Source organism: Gastrolobium bilobum, unplaced genomic scaffold (assembly GCF_033153095.1).
Source record: "Gastrolobium bilobum isolate Gb01-03AN ecotype WA unplaced genomic scaffold, APGP_CSIRO_Gbil_v1 utg278157, whole genome shotgun sequence".
In the NCBI taxonomy this organism is placed as follows: Eukaryota; Viridiplantae; Streptophyta; class Magnoliopsida; order Fabales; family Fabaceae; genus Gastrolobium; species Gastrolobium bilobum.
Genome location: NW_026897752.1, coordinates 25,525 through 37,086, shown reverse-complemented (window position 1 = coordinate 37,086; position 11,562 = coordinate 25,525). Strand labels below are relative to the sequence as shown.

The 11,562-nt window shown below is 37.4% G+C and overlaps 1 protein-coding gene across 1 annotated transcript; it reads right to left on the bottom strand.

Moving 5' to 3' along the window:
• Positions 1-10,960: 10,960 nt before the first annotated feature.
• LOC133309877 (uncharacterized) lies at positions 10,961-11,332 on the bottom strand (the record flags this gene model as incomplete). The annotated part of the gene is made up of 1 exon (XM_061510732.1): positions 10,961-11,332. A coding segment is annotated over exon 1 (372 nt), but the record flags the coding sequence as incomplete, so codon positions are not given.
• Between the last annotated feature and the right edge of the window lie 230 nt (positions 11,333-11,562).

Below are 11,562 nucleotides of genomic sequence, written 5' to 3'. Positions count from 1 at the left end.
CTTAATCCCACTAAGGTAAAGTCTAAAAGTAGATTAACCCTAAGTCAAATGGTAAGGGTCATTGACTTAGATAAAATGGTGGGAGGGGCAAATTATTTAAAGTCTTTAATAATTTGTAACATGACAATATATATTAATTAATCTATCTTTACATTTTCAGTTTTTAGTATGACTATTCCACTGTCACTGCGCTCAATACTCGATACGAACAAACTGACTGGTCCTAATTTTATGGACTGGTATCGGAACGTCAGAAATGTTCTGCGGGCCGAAAAAGTTGCTTATGTCCTTGACACTACTTTACCTATTGCGCCTAAGGAAAAGGAAGATGGGTTTGCGGAATTTGATTTCGAGGCCTACAAGCAACACATGGATGATAATGTGTTGGCTTGTTGCATCATGCTAGCATCCAAGTCGCTTGAACTGCGTAAACAGCACGAGCATATGGATGCCCCCTCTATTATCCTGCATCTCAGGGAGTTGTATGATATTAAAGGCAGACATGAGAGGTATGAGACCTTTAGGGAATTGTTCCTATGCAAGATGACTGAAGGCATGTGTTTTAACCACCATGTACTGAAGATGATAACGCTCATTGAGAAGCTAGAGGGTCTAGGGTTCACAATGGATGTTGAATTAATTAATGACTTAGTTCTATCATCACTTCCTCCTTCTTTCAGTGAATTCATAATGAATTATAACATGCATGGGATGCTTGTGAGCTTGCCAGAGTTGTTAAGTATGTTAACAACGGCTGAAATGTCTATCAAGAAAGATGAGACACAAGCTCTTTTGATTGGTGGGCCTGAAAGGGCCAAGGGTAAGGGCAAGGAGCCTGCGAAAGGCAACTCCCTTAAGCCCAAAGGAAAGTCCAAAAGGAAGAAAGGCAAAAAGAAGGGTAAGAGTGCACCCCAAGGACAAAAGCGGTGCTGTGTGCTTCCATTGTGGCAAAAAGGGCCATTTGAAGAGGAATTGTCCAGACTACCTGAAGAGTGTGAAGGAGCATGGTGATGCTTCTACCTCAGGTATTCACATGATTGAGATAAATTATTCGTCTGACTTCATGGGTATTGGATACCGGTTGTGGTTCTCATAATCTGCAATGTGTTGCAGGTGCTTAGGAGCCCTAGAAGATTGGAGAAGAACGAGGTAGACCTACGCGTTGGTGATGGAGCAGGAGTTGCTGCTCATGTTATTGGAGATACCGACCTCATTAGCCTACGAGCCTCTTATTGCATTTGAATAATTGTCTTTATGTTCCCGGCATTTCTAGAAACATTATTTCTATTTCTTGTTTAGAACATGATGGTTTTGCTTTCACTATTAGGGATGGTACATTTTCTATCATTTTGAATGATATTGTTTTTGGTACTGCTTCTTTAATAAATGGCTTGTATGTTTTGGAAATGGGAACTGAAGTGCTCAATGTAGATGTGAAATGACCTAGGATAGATAATCAATCCTATCTTTGGCACTATAGACTAGGGCACATAAAATGAAACAAGATTGTCTATGATGCATAGAGATGGATGCCTAGATCCCAAGGATTTGAAATCCTATGGACAATGTGAATCTTGTCTAGCTGGGAAAATGATTCGTCAAAAGCCCAAAAGGCTTGAGATTCATAGGGCTAGCGAGTTAGTAGAACTCATTCACTCTGATGTATGTGGCCCAATGTCTATTAAGGCTAGAGGAGGATACTCCTATTTCATTACCTTTATGGATGAAGTAGAGAAACAACGTGCCAAGATGGTTAAGTCACTGCGATCAGATCGTGATGGTAAATATCTGAGCCATGAGTTTTGGGATTATCTGAGAGAAAATGGAATTCTCTCGCAGTTTACTGCACCTTACACACCACACCAATATGGTGTCTCATAAAGAAGCAACAGGACCTTGTTAGACATGGTTAGGTCTATGATGAGTGAGACTCAACTTCCAAAATCGTTTTGGGGATATGCCTTAGACACAGCGGAATACCTTCTAAATAGGGTACCGTCTAAATCTGTTCAGACCACACCATATACGATATGGAATGGTAAGAGACCCAACCTGAGTTACCTCAGGGTATGGGGATCGCTGGCTTATGTCAAAGCGTTGGCATCAGATAAGCTTAGTGCTGAGAGTACTAAATGTCAATTTATGGGGTATCCCAGAGGTTCTAAGGGATACTACTTTAAACACAAGGCGTTTGTGTCCAAGAATGCCGAGTTCATTGAGAAGGATTTGATCTCTCAAGGAGCCAGTGGGATTAAGATTGATCTTGAAGAAGTTCAAGGACCACAAGAACAGATTGAGGAACCCGAGTCTGCACCGCAGGCGACGTTCTCCAAAGGAGAAGTAAACACACAACTCTGTAGGTCTACGAGGGTCATCCATCCACATGAGAGGTATGGGTTTGTGATTGAGAATCAGCAAACCATCGAGGATGATGAACCAAGTAACTACGAAGAGGCAGTCAAGGATGTTGAATCTTCTAGATGGCTTGAAGCCATGGAATCTAAAATGGATTTGATGTATCAAAACAAGGTATGGACCTTGATTCCTAAACCGCAAGGAATAGTTCCTATCGGTAATAAATGGGTCTTTAAAAGAAAGACTGATGCAGATGGCAACGTTTAGTCCTACAAAGCTAGGTTGGTGGCAAAAGTGTATCGTCAAAGACAAGGAGTTGACTACGATGAGATTTTCTCACCGGTTGCCATGATCAAATCTATTAGGATCATGCTTGCAATAGTAGCAGGCATCAAGGAGTTGGAATATTCGTTTTGGTGAAGTCGTTAGGAGTAATGGTTTCATCAAGAACGAGGATGAACCTTGTGTTTACAGGAAGGTTAGTAGGAGTAATGTTGTCTTCCTGGTGCTTTATATAGATGACATATTACTTATAGGAAATGACATCCCCACATTACAAATAACGAAAGAGTGGCTTTCAGAAAGCTTCACCATGAAGGATTTGGGAGAAGCGACCTTTATACTTGGTATAAAAATTTATAGAGATAGATCCAACAGGCTGCTGGGTTTATCTCAATCCACGTATGTTGACAAGATGCTAAAGAGGTTTAGCATGGAAGGGTCGAAAAGGGGTTTTCTTCCCGTCAGTAATGGGGTACACCTTTCAAAGGCTATGTGTCCTATGTCACAGCCTGAGAAGGATCTCATGAGTGGAATTCCATACGCTTCGGCTATTGGATCCATCATGTATGCCATGATATGTACGAGACCAGATGTCTCATATGCTTTGAGCATTACGAGCAGATACCAGTCTGACCCTGGAGAGGGTCACTGGACAGCAGTCAAGACCATCCTTAAATACTTAAGAAGAACTAAGGATGCGTTTCTGGTCTATGGTAGGGTGTATGAGTTTACAGTGAAAGGGTTCACTGATGCAAGCTTTAAAAGTGACAAAGATGACTGTAAGTCACAATCAGGGTTCGTCTTCACCTTAAATGATGGGGCAGTATCTTGGAAGAGCTCCAAGCAAGAAACAAAAGCAGATTCAACGACAGAAGCTGAATACATAGCTGCTTCAGAAGCGGCTAAGGAGGCCGTCTGGATCAAGAAGTTCATATCTGAACTAAGGGTGGTTCCAAGCATAGATGAGCCAATACAGTTGCTTTGTGAAAGCACTGGAGCCATTGCACAGTCAAAGGAACCTAGGTCTCATCAAAGATCTAAACACGTGCTCCACAGATATCACCTGATTAGAGTAATCATTGATAGGAAGGATGCAAAGATGGATTATGTTCCCACATATAATAACCTAGCTGATTCTCTGACAAAGGCGGTTTCTCAGAGAAAACATGATAGTCATTATGAGGCTTTAGGTATACGACTTAGGTCAGATTGGCTCTAGGCCAAGTGGGAGATTGTTAGTATATGGATGTCCTAGAGACAATCTTTTGATTAGATTAGGAAATATGTGGACCTTTTATATTGTCGCAAATAAATAAAAGCACTATTTATCCTGTTTCATATTTTGTCTCAATATTATTATTAATATTTTATATGAGTAACTGGATAAACCCCTTGGAATAGAACATGTATCTCTTGAGTATATGTGATGAGATCACGATCATGAGGATTCAAGGACACCGCACGTTTATTCCTAATTTTATGTTCCTAGTCTAGAGACACTGAGAATGGGGATCAGTGATCTCGGGTAAGACTAGCACGACTTATCTACTTGTATTTGGATACAAGGTAAAGACCTCATGTGCTACAGATATGGAGATGTCTTAGCTAAAGTCGTGGGTGGACCTATAAGGGTATAGCTCGCACTGAACAGACCCACAAAGAGACTCTATGAGGAAATCTCACAGATAGTATCATTAGAGTAGTCTCTTTATATTTGGGTATGTCTTTCCTTAGACCAGAAGTTATTACCTAGACTGTGTTCTAGAAGGCATGCTTTGATTGTATACCTCGTATGCCTGAAACATGGAGACTCATAGGTACACTGTTGGGCTTGTCCTGAAAGAGCACAGGGCTAGGGTGATAAGCTGGAGGAATTCGTCAAATCTCTATGATAGATTAGGTTATCTGTAAACCGGAGAAATCGGGATGACATTTACTGGGACTCGGGAATCTATGCATAGTAAAAGAGATCATGAGATGATCTGCCTTTAGAGCCAGTAAATTGAAGATTCTCTATTTCGAATAAAGCTTACCCTAAACCGCAAGGGTTGATACATTTCCTTACCCTAGGTTTAATGGGAATTTAACCGAGATGAAAGGAAATATATACGGTAACCAAATATGTATAATAGGATGATCAAGTCATTAATCTAACTAGTTCTGGGGCAACAAAGCATTGCTAGTGCTCTGTGTTGTCATTAAATGGGTTGTGGGCTTATTGGGCCCGAGCCCATTTATGTCAGTGGCTATGTTGGACCTAATGGGTCACACACTAACACCTTATTGTCATGATGATCTAGCATTAAAGGTATTAGGTCTAATAATGGTTGTTAGTCCAAGAAGAAGTTTGGAAGCCCACCTAAAAAGGAAAAAGGGCGCATTGATCATGTAATGGGCTTGGATGGTCCAATACATTACTAATTAATTTAATTAGTTAAATTAATTATCAAATATTTAAATTTTAAATTTTGAATTTTGAATTTGAAATTTGAATCTGAATTTTGAAATTCGAATTTTGAATTGAAATTTGAATTTTGAAATTTGAATTTTGAATTTAGAATTTAAATGTTTGAACGTTTGAATTTAAATATTTGAATTTTAATTTGAATTGGCTATGAAAAGTTGTTTCATAACAAAAGGATAAGATAAAATCTTGTTGGAACAAATCCCTTGTATCAAGAGTAGATCTTTGGAGATCACCAAGGGCTGTTTGGGGCGCTGATTTGGTGTGATTATAAGTGTCATCTATTCAACCAAATAAGCTCCAATCAGATTTGGTTGGTTGAGAGAATCAGTGAGTGAGTTGGTTCAAATTTGAATGCAACTGCTCAACGTATCTGGACCGTTTCTGGGGCTGAAGGGGGCGCACATATGGCTGGCCATATGATGTCCATTAGATCAGAATTTTGACTAGGTTAAGACCCAGTCTCATGAGTATTCAGAAGTAGGTTGTTGGGAATTTTGAATTGCAACAACTCCACCTTTTTCTCCCTCTTTGTGCGCCACCTCAATCAGTTTTTTAAGTGAAAAATCTGATTGCATCATGACTCTCTCATCACACTCTTGTGCGCCAACTTGGGTAGGTTCTCCTTAGGATTTTTCACAAAACACCTAGCCAATTCTACTCCATTCTATGCGGCACTTTTGTGATGTTTTCTTGCTGAAAATATCACTCTTCTAAACACATTCACCTTACCTCCTCCTTCACCTATTGAGCACATATCAAGCCTCTTTGTGGTGATCAATTGGTGATTTTTCAAGAAAGAGTTCTTGCATCTTGACGTGGGTGGTGTGGATCAATGTTAGAGGGTTTTAACCCTTCAAACCTGACATTGATCAACTTGGAGTTCGAATCACAAACAAAGGTAACATCATGCTGTCTTAAAGCATGAATCTTGATTGCATGTGTGATTCCGCTTGAGAAAAAATTTTGTTTTTCCCCCTCACATGCATCGGCCTTCAAGGCCATTTTACTTTCAAATAAGGTGCAGAAATTTCGTGGCTTTTGCAGGAAGAATAAGAAGACAATTCAATTTAGAAAGCTTTACTTTAATAAAATGACTTATAACCACCGTTTTTGACTTTCCTCTTCCTTTAACCAATTTAATTGATAGCTTAGTAATCAATCCTCTTCCTTCATCTATATAGGTTGGCCAAGGAGTTCCATTAAGTGGGAAAAATTTGGTGATGAAAATATCATGGTAACTTAGTCATTACATTTAATTGCTAACTTGTCGTCACTTTGACTTATAAGGCTCCTTATTGATTGATTTTAATTAGAGCTTTGACTAAATTTTAAAAATTAATCTAACCATAATTACATTAGTATAAGATCCCGTAAAATTTACTACACAATTTAATTATGCCATCTAATTCAAGTTTAAGCCTAATTTTATCAAATTTTAGCTTACTCTAACTTACAAGGATTTTCATTGGTTGTTTTTAATACAATTTTGACCTATGTGTTATCCAACCCAATAATTATTAGACCGACCAATGGAAAAAAAATACATAAATTCTTCATTGATAGATTAAAAAAAATTAAAAACAACCTGGCCCATAAGTCACCAAAATAATAATTGATTGATACATAAATTCAATTTGGACTTCCAACACTTACTACATGTCCATTACATTTACCATCATAATTGCAAATTACAACAACTGTCCAATTTCCTTCTTCACATGTTTCCATTCATTATTATGTTTTAAAAAAAAATGTGTCGATTGATTAATTAATTTACAAGATCAATTTAATTAGACATGTATGTTCAAAAAGTTATGTCTAATCTCATCGTTGATTTCAACCCAAAAAATATTAACATTGTTGAGTATCCAAATGTTGATGCGAGTTTTGTCCTTATTTATATTTAATAAATTCAAATGTTAAGTACTTCAAAATATTAATTGGCATCTTATTTAATCAACATCAACAATACATTTATCCCAAATTAATTGAGGTCGATGATAGATGAACTCAAATGAAAGATACAAAGAGATTGAAAAAGATAAAAATGAACCCAAACTAATTGGCAACCCAAATTAGTGGTAAACACGAACTTGTAAGCACTCACATTTGCAAGTTTAAACCAATGTTTTAAAGCTCGGACTGGTCATCGACACGGTCGAGGTATTGGGCCATTGAGTCACTGGGTCAACCAGGTTCAAGCAAATTTCAAAATAATATATAATAAATATTAAATTATGAACTTTATGTCTAATAAATAAAAGTGGTTTACGGGTAAGCCTTTCGATCCTCAAACAAGGGGATTTACGTTCAAATCTCGTTGCTTGCAAAATGTATATATTTTACACAATTTAACATAAAACGGTTCAACACCGATTGAACTCGGTTTTGATCTGGTTCGAGTACATAATCAATTTAATGCCCAGTTCAAATCGGTAAGGGCACTAGATTACTGAAACCCAGGTATGGTTTAAACAACTATGTCTAATAAATAAAAGTGGTTTATTGGTAAGCCTTTCGATCCTCAAACAAGGGGACTTACGTTCGAATTTCGTTGCTTGCAAAATGTATATATTTTACACAATTTAACATAAAACGGCGATTGAACCTAGTTTTGGTCTGATTCGAGTACATAACCTATTTAATGCCCAACTCAAATCGATGAGGGCACTAGATTACTGAAACCTAGGTATGGTTTAAAAGACTAAGTTAGCTGTTAATTTTCAAAACATCATAGAAAAGTAAAATGAGATGGAATAAAAATACAACAAATAAGAAAATTGAGTTTTTCTTTAAAAAAATTCCCCCCAGTTCATTGATTACTCAACTAATCTCGTCGAGTTGGATAGGAAAATTTTTCCCACCAAATTTTTAATACATCTAAGTAACTAAGACTACTAATTAAACCGTAACAAATGATATGTGAAAACAAATTATGGGAAAAAGTTTAGTGATGATAGAGACGGTGGCGGAAAGATGGTGGTAGTAATGGCGGCAGGATAATGGAGTTAGGGTGATGGTGATGTCAAAGTGGTGGCAGTGATGACGAAGGTGTGGTGGTGGTGGTACTAGTGACAGAGATGATATCGATTAAGGTTGGAGTTGTGGTGATGACATAACAATGATAAGTTGATTGAGGGGTGTGGTGGCGTTGGCAGCAACGAGAATAATGGTGGTGGTGACGACAGAGAAAAAGATTGGATGGATTGAAGTTGAGGTTGAGACAAATTTTGATTTTTGAAAAACTATTTAATTTTTAACTTCTAATTCCTTATAAGCTAAAAATTTGACCTTTTGGTAAAAAAAAAATAGAGAAAGAGAAAGAGCATGTTTTTTACTTCTTCTTTTTTTTGGTAACTTTTATTTTTAAAAAACACAAATATCCAAACACTCATATATTAGCGAAAGGATTTTTTATTTTTTTTGAATAAAAAGATTTTGAAAAAAAAGTGCATGCAAATGACATTACGCACATGCCCTCGTGTTAAGCAAGTTAGGCTCTTATTTTGCATATCTATATCTATTCTAAAGCAAAACCATTTGTTGGCAAGTTTGATGACGTGTCAATTTCTCATGCATTCTTCACTTTGTGTTCACACTACATTTACTTCAATTTTTTTCCTCTTATAGAAACATTTCGAATTTCAATTCACTACGAGAAAAAAGTTTATTTGTGACTAAAAATTTCGTCATAAATTTCGTCACAAATGACAATTTTTGACACAAATAATCAAATTTTGTCACAAATAAACTTGCGATGAGGAATTTATGACGAAATTTACTTGCGACGTAAGAATTTCTGATGAAATTTCATAAAATTTCGTCACTAATAAGATTTTTTTTTGTAGTGATTGTTATTAATTCATTTATGTGAAACAATTCGAATTTGAATTATCATTATTTTTTAAGATTTGTTAGTGGGAGACAGTTGTATTAATATCTCACTACTTTCTATATTGAAATTGTTAACCTTATTAATTGTTCACACTAATTTCTGCATGGGTAATTGTTAAGCTTATTAATTGTTCCCACTACTTTTTGCATGGGTAATACTTAATCCTATTAATTGTTAGAAGCTATAAAAAATAAATTTTAATATAGAAAAATGAGTTTAAAAACGAATTTAGAATGTAGTACATGTATAAGTAGGATATGTGGTGCTGCATATTTTCCTATGGTAATCTTCTTTTGTAAATATATTTCTTTTATTTATGTCTGTTTATCTTCTTCATCTTCTTAAGTTGTTCTTTTGCATAAGCTTACTCATTATTTGTGCGTTTATAATTTTCTATATTATGTTTGCTGATCTTCCATGTTCATTGTTCTGTACTTTATTTCAATTTGGGAGCATTTGTTGAGCAAATAACGTTGGAAGAGGATCCAAGCAGGTGTACACTTTCTTCTACTCTGCCTTTCAAATTTAAGATATATTTTATGTTTATTATCTTTCGATTTGGTTTGTACACTTTTAAGCTTGTGATTTAGATTTAAAATGGTGTTACTACAAGTTTCATATGTTTCGGTTAGCTTAATTTTGCAGGGATGATATATTGTTGGAAGGACTACAATAGGAACTGGAAGAATGTAAGAACAATGAAGTAAGTTATTACTACAAGTTCTATAGTTTGAACAATTATGTATATCTCCCTTGTTTTTGTAGATAGGCACAATCATACTTTTCCTCCATGCATCAGGCATCTTATTTGTCTGGAGAATCTTATTGAAAAGATTGGTCAACCATTTTATTGCCACATCCCCCAGGCCTCTCCACACTTTAATAGGGACACCATGAGGCCCCAGGGCTTTACTAGTCTTCATCCTCTTTAAAGCCTCCTTAACTTCATGTGTATTAATTCTGCGCATAAATCTTCTATTCATATCAGCATACGCGTCCTCCAAGTCCACCTCGCTTGTATCTCCATCCCCATTAAACAGCTTGTTGAAGTAGTTCAACCATCTTTCATTCACATCTTCATCTCTCACCAAATTTTTTTGATTTTCATCCTTGATGCATCTAACTTGGGTGAGGTCTTTACTTTTCTTATCCTTTATTTTTGCAAGTTTATAAATACCTCTTTCACCATCCTTGCTCCCAAGATTTTTATACAACTCGTTGAAAACCTTGCCTCTAGCTTCTCGCACTGCTTTCTTTGCATTTTTTCTCGCCAATCTAAACTTTTGCAAGTTCTCTTCACTGGGACTTTTATGCAAAGATCTAAAGCACTCCTTCTTATGTTTAATTGCCTCTAGCACCTCTCCATTCCACCACCGTGTTTCCTTTGTATGAAATCCATTTCCTTTGCTTTCTCCCAACACCCTCCTTCCCATATTTTGAATACACTGAGACATCTCATTCCATATTGCATTTACTCCTCCATCAAACTCCCAAGGTCCTTCGTGCAACATTCTTTCATTGAACTCTCTCTCTTTTCCCTCCTTAAGCTTCCACCACCTTATCCTTGGGTTCTGAGCCCTTTTTCTCATTGTAAGTACTTTGTTGAACCGAACATCCAAGACTACCAGCTTATGTTGCGTAGCGACACACTCTCCAGGGTAGACCTTACAGTCGACACAAGAAGTTCTATCTTCTCTTCTAGCCAGAAAGAAATCAATCTGACTACGATTTTGGCCACTATGATAAGTGATTAGATGTAACTCCCTTTTTCGAAAAAAGGTGTTCACTAGCATCAAATCGTAGGCCAATGCAACATTCAAGATATCTTCTCCAGTCTCGTTTCTCGTCCCATAGCCAAAACCTCCATGAATTCTATCAAAACCTCCATTGCTTTTACCAACATGACCATTTAGATCTCCTCCTAAGAAAATCTTCTCCTCTCGAGGTATTTCCCGTAAAACCTCCTCCAAGTCTTCCCAAAATTTGCTTTTATCAATAGGTTGCAATCCAACTTGGGGTGCATACACACTGAGGATATTCAGGATTAAATCACCCACAACAAGCTTAACCAGAATAATCCTGTCGCCTTTCCTTTTGACGTCCACAACTTTATCTCTGAAACTTCTATCGATCATAATTCCAACACCATTTTGACTCTTGTTAGTACCTGTGTACCATAACTTGAAACCAATTCCATCCACTTCCTTGGCCTTTTCTCCAGCCCACTTAGTTTCTTGCAAACAAACAATATTCACTTTCCTTCTAGCAAAAACATATGCCAACTCCCTCAATTTACCCGTTAAGGTTCCTATGTTCCAGCTTCCCAATCTCATCCTTAACCCCTGGGCTATGCTTGCCCACCACGCTCGCCCATCTGCGTGTTGGGACCCTGGCATACTTCTCACCAAATCCGGGTGAAGACCTGGCGCCTTGCCTTGGGGCAAGGACCCTAGCCCACTTTTCACTACACCCCGGGCCCGATGCAGCGCCTTGCCCTGTGGCAAGGACCCTAGCCCATTTTTCGCTACACCCGGGGCCCGATGCAACGCGTCGCTATGAAGGG